We start from the raw sequence: 19809 nt of genomic DNA, 5'->3' as shown, positions 1-19809 counted from the left end.
TGCACGATTTATATATAGCCCTTCACTCTGTTTTATCACGACTATATGAAAACTTTACTACTTGTTTAAGAGGATAACAAATATAATTCCACCAAAACCGTAATTATATGTTCAAATAGAGCTTATGCATCTTAGTTCTTCATTGCAACTGAGTGTTCGTGCCATATTTGTTACCACTGGAAATTCCATATTTTGGGGGTTTGTGGGTTAAAAAGATTTTTTGAAACCATATCTAAATAAATAATAAATTTAGTATATATTGTCACCATAGTCAATAGGCAACTAGGGCATAGGCCATGCACTTATTAATAAGCGTTAAACCATTTTACTGAAAAATGTTTGGTTTTTTTGGCGATGAAAGAATCCAAATGACTAACTTTTACGATGTTGCCTAAACTTGCATGTTTTCCATGGTACCATAACTAACATTATATATATTATGTAAGCTTATCATGTTTAAGTGGCATTGCTATTATTCAAATCGTTTCCTTTGGATAAACTACAATTATACAATTACATGCAATTTTGCAATGCAGTTATTTACACGTATGTAATTACCCACAATCATAAAATTGTAAAAACATAATGCAATGACCTACAATTATGCAATCCCCTTCAATTATCTACACTTGACATTTCTCTTTCAACATGTACACATTTTATGAAAAATTAATCACACCCGTCTACCTCTGCCATTAAACAAATATGGCTAAATACATGCATTAAATGTTCAATATAAACATCAAAACTTTTTGAAATTCCACAGCTAATTTCGTTTAGTTTGTGATAAAGCACCAACTTACAATGGATTAGTATAAAATGACATCTGCTCGACGATGCTACCGATTTTGATTAATAACACAACCACAAAGTACTGAAGGTACACTGATGAAAGGTGATTTGTTAAATGAATATACAATTTTGAATCTCGATTATTTCGCCAGTTTTTTTTTATTCATGGAATGGAATCATTCCAATATTGTTCGGAATGTTTGTTATTATTTCTTAAACAAAATGATAGGTATTGGTTTATGAATCATTCAATAATGTGTATCCAATAGTTTGTATTAAAACATATACGATAACTAGAAAATATGTAAGTTTCTGAAATCGACGCTTTGTGTCGGAGTAAAGTTGATACACCTTACGTTCATGATTTCGGTCTTATTTGATATTTAATTCATCAAATGTATTAAACTCAAAGAAACCGATATTGAAACTGGCTATGCACTAGTCAATTGTAACCACGCCCCCCAGGCCCGGTGAAATGTACAAAAGGGCGTTTTCTACGTCAATTTTCCCACAAATTCATAAGTTTAGGTATGCAAGAAAAAATAAAAATATAAATCATGTTTTTCCGGTCCAGATAGAAAAATCCGACCCTCGGGCACGCTACGTAGCTCGGCAAGCCTCGTTACCGGCTTACGCGCGTGCGCGTGTCGGATTTTTCTATCCGTACCGGAAACATATGATAGATACTTATACTCTCATACCATTTCTTCTTCACAATTGATAACTGAACAATTTCGGCTTTTGTTTTTATATTAAGTGAAATTACTCAATATATTTCATATTAATTCAAATAAACTTATTCTTCTTGTACCATCAGTAAAAAAATCGATGTTAAATATGTATGTGCAATGTTTCAAACATGTCCTGTATGTCTTCGTATAATATTTGTATAATTGTTAAATGCTTGAACTGCACGACTGATGATAAAGTGCGAAAAAGCATGTCGAAATATGTATTTTAAAGCTCTTCACGGAAAACATGACTTGTTATTTATCTTAATCACATTCGCTTAATCCTATATAATTTAAACATACCACGTACGTTAAGCATACAGTTGTTTACACTTTTGTGCGCTTGCAAATAACGATTGTTTAAAGAATTGCAGTTTATCCTTATATCAAAATACCCATCATTCGTTATGTATTTGAAAAGGACGAGATAGATAAAAGACGTACGGAATATGAACAAACCGTTTTGTTTTGTTGGATTATGCTGATACTGTTAAAACAGGTTAGTTAGGTCGAATGTGTTGGGGTTTTTTTTCAAGAACACCAAGGCCGCTTTTTTCTTTTATTTTTGCTCTCGAAATTCCTCGTTTGGAAATTACATTGTATATGAATTATATTTGTATTCGAGTTGAAATACTATAATTTGTTCATTAATACTTAAGTCATGTTTCTGTGTCTTCAGCAGCTCCAGTAAACCTGGAGGCCTTAGCTCTGGACAGGGCCAGGTCAAGAACGCCAAGCAAAAATTACAAACTACAGAAATGCACAAACAAACAGTAACTCAGTGGAAAGAGGAGTAACAGATAATGATGTATTCGAGAATGGGAATGCATTGACTATGAGAACAGGATCAGTAGAAAATATCATTTATGACAATGGAAGTGTACTGACTAGACCAATGGCAACAAATGTGAACCCAAACTGCAATACATTAAATAGAAATGTTCTCTCGAATTTCCAATCTGGCGTTGGACATTATCAGAACAAAACCTTTGAAGCGGAGCCACCGTCATACGAAAGCTTATTCAATCATAACCTGCAAGAAAAAGCTACGTGCATTAACCCTGGTCCGCTTTTAACGCACATGTAAAACAAATATAAACACACCCCATTTCCCACCTTTACACTTAACCTGTTTTGGAACCAATCCTTTTACTGGTATTTAATTTGTTCAAGGAAAGCATTTGTCTATTAGTGATTCAAAACAGACAATTTTTAAAACACATAATCCCCGGTGGTTTTGATTTATATCACACATCTGGTTCCAATTTCTTGAAACATTTTTAGAGTCTTACAACAGGATTAAACTACTTCTTACTACTTTTATTTCCGTAGAATTTGTGCAATATCCAAATTCTTAACAGATTTTGGACATCAAAAAGAAATCATATGTAAGCTAACCACCATAAGCTCTGTGTTATCTTCTTTAATACTATTTAAGTAAGAATTTTGGATCAACCCATCTAGCTACTTAAGCTTAGTATGCTTAAAATGTTTTGAAATATATGGTCCATTGATTCAATTTTGCTCTATCTCTATTAGTCAGGCGATATATTATTCCGCCAATTTATAAACAATTCAATTTTAAAACAAAATTACTTTATAATAATGTATTTGAATAAAGTATTTACATTTATATCTAAACCACACAAAGAATAAATACTTCATTTCGTAGTAAAACGGGCATTTTTACAAACCAAGAGCGAGTTACTTTAAGTTCAACATTTCATATACGAAAATATTATCATAGGGATAATTTACTCAATGGGTTTTGTTGTAATTTGAATAACAATGAAAAAAGTTCTAGAATTAGGATAATGATAATAATAATTATAATAAAATGACTCCAATATTGATATTGGTATATTTTACACACGAGATGGATTTTTGTTTGTTTTGTTACCTACGGAAAATAAAGTTTTGAAAGGAAAAACAGGAACACTGTTTAGTCAAATAAGAAAATACAGTAAGAAATGTAAGAAAAAGATGTAAGGTTTCCTGTAAAATAAATTCCAGTTTTGGTCATGTAGCTGTATTAAATACATTATCAATAGCTATTATAGCAACCAAATGCAGTTATGAACTTTTCGTTAACGTTTTGTAATCAAACGATGAATGCTTATTGTTTTTATGCTAAAACTTATTTGTTGCTTAGAGGTTAATACACGGCGTACCCGGTCCGTTGAGTGATAACTGGCCCGAGTGACTCATAATAGCCAGAGACGTAGTCGAGGGACATTATGAGCACAAGGGCCAATTTTCACTCAACGGCCCGGCTACGCCGTGTATTAACCTCTTTAATACATATGTTTGTTTTTCTTATTTAGCAAGTTTAAAGTGTTTTTTTAAAGTTTACCTGCAATCCAGTTGTGCATTCATAATTCGCTCTGCCTTGATGATTTAACTCACTCTCAAATTAAATTTACTTTGAATTATTTAGTCATGAGCCAAACAGGCAAATAACATTTTGTTGCCAAATTTATGTTCCCATTCCACTTTCAATTGATCACTTTGAAAATTCCACAACACGTCTATCCGATTTTTTCTGTACGAATCACTGACATCTGTCTGTTCATGTCCAGAATAACTGAATTCAATTCAATACACATGAACACTTAGCAAGTAGAACGACTGTTTGTACTTAAATAAACCAATACCTCGTATTAATGATATCAACATGTATGAACAGTTGCTGTTTTTCAAGTAAATTCAATTTTGCCGCTTCCTTTGTTTTGTTTTTTAAATGTCAACGCAGAATAAAAAACGCCACCCTAACGGTCCACACTGGTTATCAAACACTAGCATATCTTCCTAAACTGCGTTCGCGTTTGCCTCCCTTCAGGATTTTGATAATAAATATGTTCAAGCAGATCAATAAAATATTATTTATGTAGTCAAGACATTATTTTGCAGTGCCAAAATTGATTTTAAGGCGTAAATTATCTGACATGGATATTTCAATCTAAATAAACACATTTGACCAGACATTTTGTTCATTTTGATTTCTACACCTGTGTTACGAAAAGTGATATATATAAAAAAAAATAGTTTTGTTAATTTTGACTCGAAACTTTAGATTTCTGTTCTAGAAATACTTTGAATCACAAAGTACACAATATCTCAAAATGTCATTTTTGGGCCAGAGTGATCATATTCCCATTCCCATCCACATTTTGACTTTAGATTCTGCCAATATTGAATTTCTTGTCTGTTGTTGGCAGGTATGTTTGGGTGTAGTAGCTATTTCTATACAATGTCTATACAATGTTTGTATGGAATGGTACGTACCTCATTAGTCATTTGTTTAAAAGGACCACTTAGCACTTTAAGATAGTGTATGAGATAAACCTCTTCTTAAACATATTATATAATGACTAAATGTGTTGTTGTATTTTACTTAAAGATGCACTCTTACTCCCAAATAAGATTTACCACAATTAAGAATATTGTTTAAATATTGCAAAAGGGATGAATAAATGTAAAAAACAAAAATGGTTCTTATGAAGGATATCGAGTTTAATTTGAAAGAAATGAGCATAACACACGGTATTTCTACCTTATAAGACTATAGTAGACCACAGTAAATATTTTAACATTCACCAATCATTTAATATTTTTGCACTCTCTGATATTAAATTCACGGTTACACTCTTCTTATCAGTTAATATTTTCAATAACTGCATTATTTAATAAGGAGTTAAAGATTTTTCAGTCGAAATTTATGTTTGTTATACATGTTCATGTATTGATTTTGAATAAGAGTGTCACTTTAATGTTGTTTATTTATATTTCAGTGTGTTAAATCGACTATTCGTATAGATTGAACAGTAAACTAGTGAAACAGCTTGTTTCTTGTGCACAGTCGGACATGCAACGAACAATGACCAGTTTGGTTTAACTCATGATATATTTACTAATCAATGACCTTCGTTAGAGTCAGGGGAAAAAAGTCAGTTTATTACATGTGTTCCTTAAGAAAAATATTCCCTGAAAGAATGTGCTTCTTAAAGGATTTATAATATGCTAGATTTTGAATCACTTAAGACTTTATTGGCAAAAATGAAATAAAATTGAAGTTGAGATTTGATTTAAGAATTTGCGATATAACGGAACCTGGCATTTAAAATCCGTATATTGTTATCGCACCTATGTCGTGGGGTTGTCTTTATAGTTTTTCCTTTTTCTAATAGTTTTAAATAAAACATATCTAATGATATTAATAAGTCTCTAGAATAAATAAAGAACACACAGTTGTGTACGATTTCCCCTAATGCAAAAAGAGGCCAATCATTAAACCAATTGTACAGACGTAGTCATAACATTAAGGTTCGCCCTGTTGTCAATAAACAATTATTATAATTGAATTGATTTTATCATATGAAAAATGCGTTTGGGGCAAGTAAGCTGCACGATCTCAATTATTTTATTTTTAAAAATCTGAAGGCGTAGAAGGAGTGTAATTTAATTAAAGATAGTAATTGAACATATTTGACCGATGTAAACAACTATTTTGAAAAAGGTTTGTGGTGGAAATACACTAATATGTTGATTCAATGTTTTTCATGAAAGCATTGTTGCGTCTTTAATGTTAATTTTGGTTGAGCATCAAATGGCCTATTCTGCATATCTTTTCCCACATTTCAAGTTATCGCAATGAAATATTCACCAAAGTTCGACATTTTGCCTGCAGAGCAGGAGAGTAGACCACTCAATTTTTGAAACGATACTTGTATAAAGTTGTTAAACCCCATGAAATGGCATTTTTAGGGTAACTAGACAAGATAAAATCATTTTATAATGATAATTTCCCAGCATAGTGAAATGCAATACAAGTCTTGCAAAAAAGACACTTTTGAAATACATGTAAAGGAGTTTGGTCCCTATAGGTTATACACCACTAATATAATTTATTTCGCTATACATTTCAGTGCAAACAAGCAACACTTCAGATTGTTTGCACCACTCATCATGTTCTTAGCATTCAGTTAATATAACGTCCACATAATGTAGATGGTGTGTTGAAACTCATTCGAAAGATTACCGTGCAATTAGTGTTAGACTATTCGTTTTCTGGGATGTGAGTCCCGTTTGACAGTGCTCTACACCGATGCACGATAAAGAACCAGGGAAGTTGTACCCAGGTTAACATTCTGTCTGTGCAATATGCTCCAAAAACTAATATGGCGAACAATATTAGCGATGCACGGTACACTCGCCGAATGGGCCTTGCCCGAGTTCGAGTATAAATACACTTACATACACAAGTATTTGCTCAAACACAATATGTTTTGGCTGTATAATGTTGTTGTTGATGTTGTTGTTGTTATTAGAATATATACCAACATTTCTAATCAACAAAATTGATTAATGGATATGCTTTTAAATAGAAAGTAAAATCAAACAATATTTTAATCACCTCAGACTTTTTTGAATAAGAGATAGATATTTGACTATTAAGTATGTGTGTGATAATAGGACATGGCATCTAAATTTAGCTTAATAATAATGCATTAATCAGATTATATATCGTTGGATTTTATGATTTGTTCAACATTTGTATCATTTTGTTTTAATTTATAAAATGAATAGAACTCGAAAAAGAGAGAAGAACACTTTATTGTGTACGCTTTACATTATGGCAAGATAGGTATAACTTTAAAATGGTTATACAGACACAACGCTATGTAATGAATAAATTATTGAATTGATTTTATCAACAAAGAAGAATGCCCCTGAGGAAAATAGGCCGCACGATCTCTATTTTTAATTAAAATATGAATACGAAGTACGCGTTCTTGAATCGACCATATGATTTAAGTAAAAAGTGAACATATCTTATCTACATTCATTCAAATACATTGCAGAAAATATGAAGTGGAACTTTTTTATTCCATGTTTGATGGCCTTTTTTCTTGGTAAGAAAAACTTTACTTATTGCCTGTCTTCGAAAACATACTCGGTTTCAACAATATATTTTGATTTAAGAAAAACACTCTATTCTAAACATGAGCAGTTAACATAGTAGATGTGAAAATAATACAAAATAAAATTTGGTATATGTATAAGACATAAATCTGAAAGATACATATAAGGATTCAGAAACATGTTTAAGTTAATTGATCCAATGAACTTTTGTTATTTGTATTTAAGCAATCAGAATTAAGTTTTATTTGCTCAACAACTTTCGTTGCTGATAAAACTCAATTTCTGCATTAGTCATATATTGTGCTTTACATCTTATACCTAGCATGATAAATGTTTTGATCTGTTTTATCTCATCATAGTATATGATATATGTTGGAGCTATGTAACATTAATTGTACCAACTACCATACTCATTGAAGTTATACCGACTGATTGTATAGTGACACTCTTAGTTAAAATCAATACATATCCATGTAAAACAAACACATTGTGAGTTACAAACCTTTACCTACTTATTGAATAACGCATTAATGGAGAATATCAGTAATTTGTTACTGATTTCAAGCTTGTGACGTGTATTTACTAGCTGAAAACGCAAATATCAAATGATTGGTGAGTGCTAAATGATATACAGTGATAAACAACCATATCATAGGGTAGAAATACTGTGTTTTCTGCACCTATTTTTCACATTAAACACAGTATCTTTAATATGGACCATTGTTTTTTTTTATATTTATTAATCTTTTTCGGTAAATCAAAACATTTGTATCAATTGTGGTAACTCCTATTTGGAAGTAAGAGTGCATCTTTAAATGATTTGGTCATAGATAGATTAATGAAGGAAGCACAAAACTTTTTAAACGTCTCACTTTTGTCTGTTTAATCTTTTTGTGAAAGTGAAACGGTCTGAGAAACAAGATATGAATTAAAACAAACAATTTTAATAACTATCTAGTAGAAACCCTGTGGGCTTGGGTTTTTTACTAAAGGAGGAGACACGCATATAAAGATGGGTCTCTTATCCATTAGGCGTAGTCTAATAAGTATTTAAGCATGATTAAGTGCGCCTCTGTCTCGCTGTCCGTAACAATAGGGTAACCCCGACATGGATGATGCATGTGTTTTGATATTTAATAAAGTTTGTTTTAGTTGTTAAATACTAACGGTTGTTGTATATGTGATAACTGGTCTTATCACTGTCGTTTTTTCAATGGATTACTAGAAAGATATTTTGTGCATGATTGAACATTAACATTTGCACACAACGACCTGTTAAATATGACTATTAAAGATTATCAAGTAAGTTTTTAGATGGCTTTTGTACACATTGGTTATCCTAACCATCTACAGATATCCGCTAAATGATTATCAATCCGAGTGCGTACCATTTTATTCATTATTACAGTTTTGGGTTGCGAAGCACAAACTCAAAGAAGATCCAAAGCGTCACTTCCGGTTGTTCTGGACTCGCGTGACAACAGAGATGCAATGGTGCCTAACATTGTTGGTGGGGACAATGCTGAGCAGGATGAGTACCCGTATGTAGTTATAGCACTGCTTCATTGTCAAACACTATGGTTTCAAGTCATTTACAGTAATTTGTTTACGTTGTTTTCAGTACAAAATCAGTGTAACTGTTCAAATGTTTGCCATCTATTCCAGTTTACATTTTTAATTTACTACGATTTAACGTTTTTTAATTTTGTTACTGGCAGGTTCTGGGTGTACTTTATCGAAGATGGTGTCTATTTTTGCGGAGGAAGCATTTTGGACAACATGACTGTTCTGACGGCTGCGCATTGCTTTCCATTCGGACTTAAGTATAAGGCCAATCCATTTTGATTTAAAGCATTAATAAATACAGTATACTTAAAAATTCAACCCCAATATAATGTATGTTGCTATACAAAATACGAATATACTTCTTTTACAAGATATTCAAGATTCCAAACATATTTATGAAATAACGTAAACATATTGTTTCTTGTTACATTATAAGTTTAATTTACATTATATATCACGTGATATAATCATTTCTTATCAATTAATTGCATTGCATATTTAGAATATAAATATAAGAGCAAATTATTAAACATGTGCATGCATAAATAACAATACCAAAAGATGTTGGACTGCTACGTTATTCATAATTCATATTTAACAATATAAGAACGTATAAAAAATGATTCATGAATTAATTTACACAACCGTAGGAGAACATTTGTATTAACTGTTTGTAATGTTCAAAGAAATTGATTACCCTTGGTTTTACATAGAAGGTTTTCGAAAGATACTTTTTCCGAATATTTTCATGTTCTGCAAATACAGACAAAATGATACTCATCTTCCAAATCACCAAAACCACATATTAAACAATATCGTTTACATTTTAGTTAAATATTTATATGATCATATTGTCAATTACTTATTCAGATAAATGTAAGTACATCGTTTGCATATTAAGGCACATCTGAAGAAGATAATATGCATAGTGTTTTAAGCATAATTACGTGGGTAAACAATAACAAGCAAATCAATTGCAATTAGGTAACTTATTGAATAAAATTTGAATACGCATACAATAAAACTTTCAAAACACAGCAATGCACCTGCTCGAATCCTAACATTTTTGTAAACAATTGGTAACGGCTATTATATTCAACATATTCAAAAGGTCATTTATATTTTCACTGTTATGCTGTTATTTGGAATAACCAACATAGGACATTTGGATATTCAACCCAATTGTTACAGGGTAACAGACCTGTATAGAACGCATCTGTGTAATATATCTGAGGTAAAAAAATAGTTTCAACTTTAAAATCAAAACGGATTAAAATATGTAGAGCTTAGTTTATCGTTTTCATAATTGGGTGCGATCAATATAAAACAGTGTACTCGCTTATGTCGAAAATGCGTGTTATGTAAAAAAATATAACCCTCGAATTCAAAACGCGTAAAGGTAAACAAAAAGAAAGGAAGTCTCTAACCGCTACGTTATTATGAATAAATAACAAACAAAAAACAGCTGAACTATAAATATATTAAAATCACTGTATTGTTAATAATTTTGTTTGGCTTTTTTTATCAATCTTTTCTATTTTAAACCATTTATATATAACCAAGTATTGAAACCAATCAGTAACTGTTACTGTAATTATCAATATCTGAAGATCCAAACAATAATGAATTCTATATTAAGCCATATTATTGTCAATAAAATAGTAATTGCTACTATATTTAACTGTGTTTCTTTATTCTTCCAGTAATTGTTACTATACTTAACACAATTATATCACCCAGTCGTTAAATGATTTTATAATTAAACCGTGATTTTTTAGTTAGTATATTTAACCATGTAGTATCACCCAAAAAGTAATGGCTAATATATTTTAAATTATAATATATAAATATAATATTATGTAAATAATATATTATATGAATAATATATTATATTATTTTATTTTATTTGTTAGCATAATATGATATATGATATTATATTAAATTATAACATATTATACTATATTATATAATACTACTTTTGCGTTACCCACACATTAATGGCTACTTACTAAAGCCTCGGATGACATTAACGTTCTTTATTTATCATTATATGTTATCACCCTCCATGGCATTTGATATTCATTTTAGTATACCAAACAACTTCAATTGTCTGCAAATATACATGGGGTCAACAAGAACATATTGATCAACTATTATAATGAAGTGATATTTATTTTCCTGCGTAATATTATAATCTGTTTCCGGTTTATTTAAAATTATATTATTAGATTTTTTACGTGTTCTAACACGGATTTTAAATTCAAAAAATTTACTAATAGATTTATAAAGAAATTCAACAAATATATATTGGATTTTCAATTAAACAAATTCACTAGTACATTAATAAAGAAATTTAACAAATGCATAATGAGTAGCTTCATTCATTTCAAAATTTGATGATCCGTTAACAATCATTATTTTAACAAGTAAGTTTATGGTCCAAAAGTTCATTTCTGGAAAAAGTCGACTCGATCCATTGGAAATTCCAAGTGTCTTTTTATAGTCCAACGCAAGAGTAATATTATATTATTACCCGGGGAAAATTGTTATGTCAGGTTAAAAGTACGGATTGGCTAATGTCATGTATATGAGAATTAAACATGCGCAGGTCACGTGAGTCATAATAACATATTATATTATACCTTACATTAGTTTGTCTCTTATATGTACATATAAAGTCGATCGGTCCGAACATCAGTGTATTTTGATAAAAAAAATCCAGTTTTATGACGTCAGCGGATCGTATCTTTTCTTTTGCCGGTCCGGACCTCGCCAAAAATAAAATGGTCTGCTAACGTAACTAAAAATAGTGACTTTGACTTTGATATTAATTGCTTCTAAAACATTAAAAGCGCCATCAAAATTTTGAATGGTAGAATCAAATATTCGGTACAATACAAGGGATATAACACACGACTTCGGGCTATATTGAATTATATCGACCGGCCAGTCAGTCCCCGAAGCTGAATGGACCTCGGCTATCGCCTCGATTCATATTCACATTCGTTGGCTGACTAGCCGGTCTTTATAATATCATACGGCCCTCAGTTATGTGTTATATTTCTTAGTTGCCATACCGTAAATAAATATACCCTTCCTTGTACTGTCGATCGGTCCGTATATCACCTTTTTTTATAAAACCCCAGGTTTATGACGTCAGCGGTCCATTTCATAATTTTGGCCGCTCCGGACCTAGCCAAAAATGTAATATAGACCGCTGACGTTATACAACGTTTAAGTGCGGCTTGCTATTTTCACAACGGCGAATAATTGTCGAGTGTAAACAAAATTAGCTTTGTTTGGTATAATATAAGAAATATTTACACACCACCTAGGGCCATATGGTATTTTAAGGACCGGTGGTTAGCCACCGAGAGTACATATGACTCTCAGTTGTGTGTACTATTACTTCAATATTAAATATTTTATTTTCAACAAATCCGTTGCTGTTACTATTTTAACCGCGTTTGTTTCATCCAAACAGTAAAAGCTTCAATATTCAATTTTACTTTTTATCCAAACCGTAATGCCTTCTACATTAAAATGTTATTTGTATAACATAACAGTTATATTTTTAAGTTGTTCTTTATGATATGTTTTAACGACTATCGTTCAACAAAGTAACTGCCATTATATACAAGTTCATCTAACCCATAAATGTAACTATTTTAACAGTGTAATTTTAGTCAAGTTGAACCAGTTATTGCTTATATATTAATTGTATATTCAACTTAACAATAATTGCTTATATATTAACCGCGTGTGACCATCAAAACAGTAATGACTGTGGAATTAATCCGCCTATTTTCAACTTTACATTACTATCTACTTTATTTAACCGCCTATTTTCAACTACATAATATTGGCTACTATATCTAACTGTGTATTTTCAACCCACCAGTGATGGTTATGTGCACCAAGTGGTGGCGGGTGACTACAATTACGACGTATACGAAGGAACAGAACAGGTCCGAGATCTAAGGGCACTCGCTATTGTAAGTTTAGACATTTGCCATAATGCTTCAGCTCATATATTAAACATATCAATTTTCACTTTGATAAAATAATGCTGAAATTTTGTTTTATACCATTTATTGGGATTATATGTATGCATGTTTTTATGTAAAGTAAATAATCTCATTATGTCATACAAGTAAAATTACTTGCAAACATATTGAATATGTTTTATTAGAAAAATGCTTATCTCCTCAAAGATTATATTATTAAGGTATGTTCGTGAACAACTTCAACTTGGTTAAAGTGTCCTGCAACTTTTACTTTTATCGTTTTGCTACTTTACATCGAATTTGTTCATATGAATTAATGAAGGTATTTTTGCATTTTTGGTGTAATTTGATAGTTTAAGTTTCTTTAAAAATGCACTCTTACTCCTAAAATAAGATGTACCACAATTAATACAATTGTTTTAATTTACCGAAAAAGATACACAAAAGGTAAACAATGGTTCTTATGGGCAGACACCAGGGCATTCCACCTTATGAGACGATAGTTTATCACTGTCTTATCACTCATTTAATATTTAATTTTTCAGCTATTTAATACACAATTCCAATTTTGTAATACACGTGTATGCACTGATTTTAAATAAGAGGGTCACTTTTAACTAGAAAAAGTAAGTGTTTTACAAATTAGAAATCGAGTTGCCCACTCCAACATTTATTCCTTTACTGGTTACTAGTTATATGTTCAAGTGTCGGTTTAACCAGGTTTGAATTCAATATTTCATTTTTGTATTTTCGGTTCACTTGCAGCATCCAAAATACGATCCGTCATCATATATGTCAGCCGATATTGCGATCCTTAAACTGGCTACACCTTTCGACTTCAATACCTACGTTGGACGACCAGTTAATATTCCTAGTAAGTATTTATAATGAACTTTCCATTTCCCAATTAACTCTTTAACTTTAATCTTTCACACGTTTGATGAGCTAGTCATCAGACACCTTCAGGCAGGATCACTTACCTTAAACGTCACCAAACAATGATTGGACCCTCTACATCATACAAACAATTAAAACAATTTGTAATTTTGGGAGTTGTAAGTTTTTAAGCAAAAGTATTAACATTCACCGCATTTGTGTAAGAGAGTTACCTCCCACGTTAAAATGATTTCAACGAGAATTTACCGGAAACAAAAATTAACATTTACTCGACTTTTACCTCAGCAAAAAAATACGTAGTTTAATTTACCAGAAGTAACATTAGCGACATCGATTTCGGACAACCACTATCGATTGTCGCCGACAAAGCATTGTCAGCGACGATTTATCGATTGTACTCGATTATCGTTTCATCACTACTTAAAGGTCATCAAACAAAGATTAATTATACATGTGTTGTAAGGCTATTTTGTCATAATATAAGTTATAACATTTTAGTTTTTCACTCCGAAAGACCGCAAGGGAATTTAAAAACTCGACCCTTCCAGTTGAACCGTTTTTAAAAAACCAACTTTATGCTTTTCATTCTTATAATGTGTCATTTTACTATATTTTCAACGTATTATAATGCCATACAAGTATTGTTCACGCATATCTTTTGATTTAATTTAATTTTATTTTTTTGATTTTATGCATGAAATAAAGCAAATCACACGGACAATATTTATATACGTCTTGAAATGTCTATAATACTGATATAAATGTTACTTTTAAAAACAACACGTGTTATATTGTATGTACTTGTTCCTAAATGTGGCTTTGTATTTTTACAACTGCATAATGTACAGATATTGATCACATATACCACTTCATGCATGCAATATCAATTCCTTTCTACTTCGTTCAGACAAGAACACTGAAAGACGTGCACAAAAGAAGAAGAACTGCTGGGTAGTCGGTGCAGGGCTCACTGGTCAAAGTGAGTGATTTTAATGTCAGTAATAAAGCAGTAGGAACCAATATAACCTAATATAATCAGAAAAAACTACATGTAAACTGACATTGAGCATTTGTCTTAGAAATATGGTAGTAGACGACAGAAATAATATACACTTGTTTACTTATTATGTGTGAAATATACTATCAAGTTGATCAAAAGGACATAATTAACATTGATATAACGTTCAATATGAACTGTATCTTATGAATAAATAACTGTTTTATTATATGACACCGTGTACTCTACGACGACGTCATATGAAAAACGTTTTATATAGACAGATCACTATTGCCACTATGAATTGATTTTACCTGCATAATTATGACGTCATATGATTAACTGTTTCCGGTATATCAGTAGACAGTTCAATATTATATAAACACATATGGCAGCCTGTGTGACATTGATATTGTCAACCCGAGAGCAGAATGTCACCCGAGGCGTCAGCCTAGGCTGACTTTTTGTATCTAGGGTTGACAATATCAATGTCAAACATGTATGCTGCCATATGATATTTATTTTATTATACCGAACAAAATTTAAGACATAAAATGCTTTTAATTCATTTAATTAAACAGGTTTAACACGGTAAACAAAGTTTGACATAATAAAATAATTATATCTAGAACAAAAGTCCACCGTTAAGTATACTAAAATTCCTTCAGAACACTGACAGTTCCTGTCGTCTGATGTTTTTGTGTACACATTGATTAGAGACGTCACTGCTGTATTTTCATAGGGAGGCAATCACGTCATGATTTAGCTAAGATATTGAAGTAGTTGTTTGCCCTTCAAAATATCACTGAGGTAACATGACCAGACAGTGAATTTTCGCTTGGTCACGTGTCTAAAATGTGGAAAATGTTTCTGTTAGTTTTTCGGGTAATGGGATTTTACCATTGTAGACAAAAGTGGGGTATAATAAAGCGTTTTATTCTGTCTTCGCCCGATCATGGACGGTAAATATAAATTATGTAATAATTCTAATTTGATTCACTAAGCGTTTCTCACTTCACTCTACGACCTGTTGTATGTTTACAATACAGCAATTGATCATCATAACTGCATTGCTAATGATATATGAAGTGTATCTTTCAAACATCCTCCAAGGCTCGTTTTTATGCAATGTATGCTATCGATAACAATAAATCGAGTTCTTTACTGACACAGACATTGAACACAAAACGAGCCACTCTCAAAACTTAATTCAGTAAAGCAGTGTATATGTCAAATCTAGGCCGGCAATCCAGCGATCCGGGTTCCTTTTTTGGTAACGCCGTCTTAAGTTTCACTCCGATTTTCTATATGAACATATGAACATGACAGAATCTGACATGACAATCGGAAAACTGTGTTTGTGCATAAATTACAGAAATATCTATTTAGTAAAATGTATTCAATAAGCTTGTTTACAAACTCACTTTTGATAGATCCGAATGCATACGAACCTCTCTTGCAAGAGTTGGAAGCCGTTCCACGTTCGTACTCTCAATGTAAAGATACAGCATTCGACATGTACGGTTTAACATGGAACTTCAAATTCATCTGCTCTATTCACAGTGGGAAGTCAGGTTGCAGAGTAAGTATTACAAGTTTGAAAGTGTTATACATATCGTAATTCAAGGTTGCTTTACAAATACTAACTAATATCAAGAAGTGTCGTTTTCTACTTTTGAATACATACAAGGGATATTATAACAGGGCGCTTTTCTGACCTCCTGTTTCACATCGAGCCTGGTATGTTACAAACACGTACCCGCCTAGACCGCGTAAAGGTCGAGACGGAAGCATTTTTTATACAGAAAAACATGATACAGGGCGTCAGAAAATCGTCTTTCTTTTTTCCTTTTATTGCTGTCTCCTTTAATGATATCCATGTTTAAAATCATCGCTTCGAGTTTTAAAACACCGAACGGCATTTAAATTTTTAACGACTTTCCCCGGAATATCCATGTCGGAAATGACGTTTTATATCAATCGCAGTAATGATTTAGCCCGTTTTCTGAATATTAAGTTTGATCAAAAAAGCTCGTTCTTATATACTGTATTTCCACTGTTGGATATAGTAAATGGCATTAATAGGCATATTATAAATGACTGTATCTAAAACAAGAAGTTTCGAAACCTTTTTATAGCGTGGACATACACGCCGTCATTGGTTACATAACGTCCTTGCTTTTGAAAGGTCATTTTTCAAACAGCTTAATATGTGTTCAGTGTAAAACCCAAAAGTCCCGCTAGGTGACGGCAAATCAATCTCACATAATTATGGGAACTAAATATTCTATTAAGACCATTTGATTTCATTGGATTGGTTTATGTATTGTTGGTGTTTTGTACAGTTAATTTAAGCCTTTATTATGTATATCATCTTGTATGTTAATTATGCCGACATTAAAACGGACACAAAATTATTGTATCTGACGTGTTTGTCGTTAGGAAGATACTTAAAATATAAACAATTTACAAGGTAAAGGTAACTTCTTTGTTATTGAAAAGGCAAGGAAACCTTCGACTGCCAAATATTAATATTGTTTTATCTTACTTTTGCTCCATACCTGACATTGATTTGTGATGAAAGGCTGTGGTCATTTATACATATTTCAGAATAAATAAGACCTTCACACTTCTTAATGCATTTTCGGAGTTCGATTGGAGATTGATTGGAAACTGGTGTAATTAGGTTGTATCACCAGTAGAATGTTTTAGTAATAGTATACGTACGCAATTAAAATATTTTGATATCAACGGCATTTATATCTTTAGTGGATGTTGAAAATATGTTGATATATATTTGAACTTGTTTTTGTACTTGGTAATTTATTTAATGGAGTAAAACGAATATCTGGTTTCTGTTTTTTATTGCCCAAATGTTCATTCATACAAACATTTATAAATGACATATATATGTATACCATTTAATACAAACCGAATATCATTAACTTAACGAAAAGGCTAGTTTTCTGATGAAAATTTTCTAAACAATAAACGGTTAAAGATGCATTTCATTACCAGACTCTTTATTCAAGACTGAAGATGTATCGCACGGTTATGCATCCAGCATATACAAATTTAACATATACTCAGATTAGCATCGATTGCACAGGACTGGATATGAATATAATAGATGACACGAATTGACATGTTTGACATTGACAATGACAATTTTCTATATAATTGACACCGGCGTTATAGCGACATTTATGACGTGTTTAAAACATGATCAGGTGCATACTAATGCTAATCGGTGAATTTGTAAATTTCTTGAGGAAATCATAGAGGCTTCATACATCTACTCTTACCGATTTTGATGATGAGAAATCACCTTAATACTATGTTAGAATGTATTTATGGCTAGTCCTAAATCCGAATGAAGGTAACACTCGTTTTTAATTAAGTTCACCAGTATTTATTTACATTTTTTATTTCAGGGTGACTCTGGTGGCCCGTTGGTATGTTTCCTAAATGACGAGCCGGTCCAGATGGGCGTGGTCTCATGGGGCGGAAGTAACTGTGCTGACGACGGTTTTGGGGCGTACACCAGGCCGCGATCCTACAAGAAATGGATAATGAAAAATATTGCAAACCTTTAGAAGCATATGAAACAAAGCTGAGCTGTATTTGTGGTTATACTGAAATGAGATGTAGACAACTTATATGAACCAAAGCTGTTATCAAATTAGTTCAAACATGATGATCCTCAACGATATTCATGAAAATCTGTTGATTTTAACTGTATCATGCCTTCAAAAATTAGATATACTTCCTGATTTACATGCTTGATCTTAATATCAATAAATCAATAAATGAATTGACATTGAGTCATACTTATATAATATGAACAGTGAATTATTTGAATCTAGAAAAAAATATTAAATCTAGAATGCTTAAACCAAGTTGAGATTGATATCTTATATCAACACAGTGCATAGACTCTATACACTATATGGATATCCACGATACACCGTGACAGTACATACACTGGCGTTATATTCTATACCAGTATATACTGTGCACGGTATATATTCTATTCATTCTCAGAGGTGTTGAAGTAGTGCTTCAACACCCCTGTTCTCTATACAATGTATACAGCCAGAGATTTTGAAGATTTACTTCAACTCCTCTGTTATAGTCTATATACATTGTGGTAGCGTGCACTATACTCTATTCATTCTCAGAGGTGTTGAAGCACTGCTTCAACACCCCTGTTCTCTATACAATGTATACAGCCAGAGATTTTGAAGATTTACTTCAACTCCTCTGTTATAGTCTATATACATTGTGGAAGCGTGCACTATATCCATTCTCAGAGGTGTTGAAGCAGTGCTTCAACACCCCTGTGCTCTATGCAATGTATACAGGCAGAGATTTTGAAGATTTACTTCAACTCCTCTGTTATAGTCTATATACATTGTGGAAGCGTGCACTATACACTATTCATTTTCAGAGGTGTTGAAGCAGTGCTTCAACACCTCTGTTCTCTATGCAATGTATACAGCCAGAGATTTTGAAGATTTACTTCAACTTCTCTGTTATAGTCTATATACATTGTGGTGGCGTGCGCTATACTCTATTCATTTTCAGAGGTGTTGAAGCAGTGCTTCAACACCCCTGTTCTCTATGCAATGTATCAATGCAATGAGATTTTGAAACTTTACATCAATTCCTCTGTTATAGTCTATATACATTGTGGTGGCGTGCACTATTCTCTATCTGTAAATTTGAACCTCTGTTATAGTCTATATACATTGTGGTAGCGTGCACTATACTATACTCATTCTCAGAGGTGTTGAAGCAGCTCTGTTCTCTATTCAATGTATACAAACGGAGATTTTTGAACAAAAAATGGAGAAAACTGCACAAAAATAATTTTTTATGATTTATGTCATATCAG

The 19809-nt window shown here is 31.9% G+C and overlaps 1 protein-coding gene across 1 annotated transcript; it reads left to right on the top strand.

The window, feature by feature from the left end:
• The first annotated feature begins 8936 nt into the window (after window positions 1-8936).
• On the top strand, window positions 8937-18508 carry LOC128244223 (trypsin-like). The gene is made up of 7 exons (XM_052962241.1): window positions 8937-8986; window positions 9164-9268; window positions 12913-13006; window positions 13784-13892; window positions 14823-14894; window positions 16346-16494; window positions 18347-18508. Exons 1-7 carry the CDS (start codon window positions 8937-8939, stop codon window positions 18506-18508), a joined length of 741 nt encoding a protein of 246 aa, XP_052818201.1.
• Window positions 18509-19809: the final 1301 nt, after the last annotated feature.

This window comes from Mya arenaria, chromosome 8, assembly GCF_026914265.1.
Source record: "Mya arenaria isolate MELC-2E11 chromosome 8, ASM2691426v1".
In the NCBI taxonomy this organism is placed as follows: domain Eukaryota; kingdom Metazoa; phylum Mollusca; class Bivalvia; order Myida; family Myidae; genus Mya; species Mya arenaria.
Note: the sequence above shows the minus strand (reverse complement) of the source record. Positions and strands in the feature narration are given on the sequence as shown.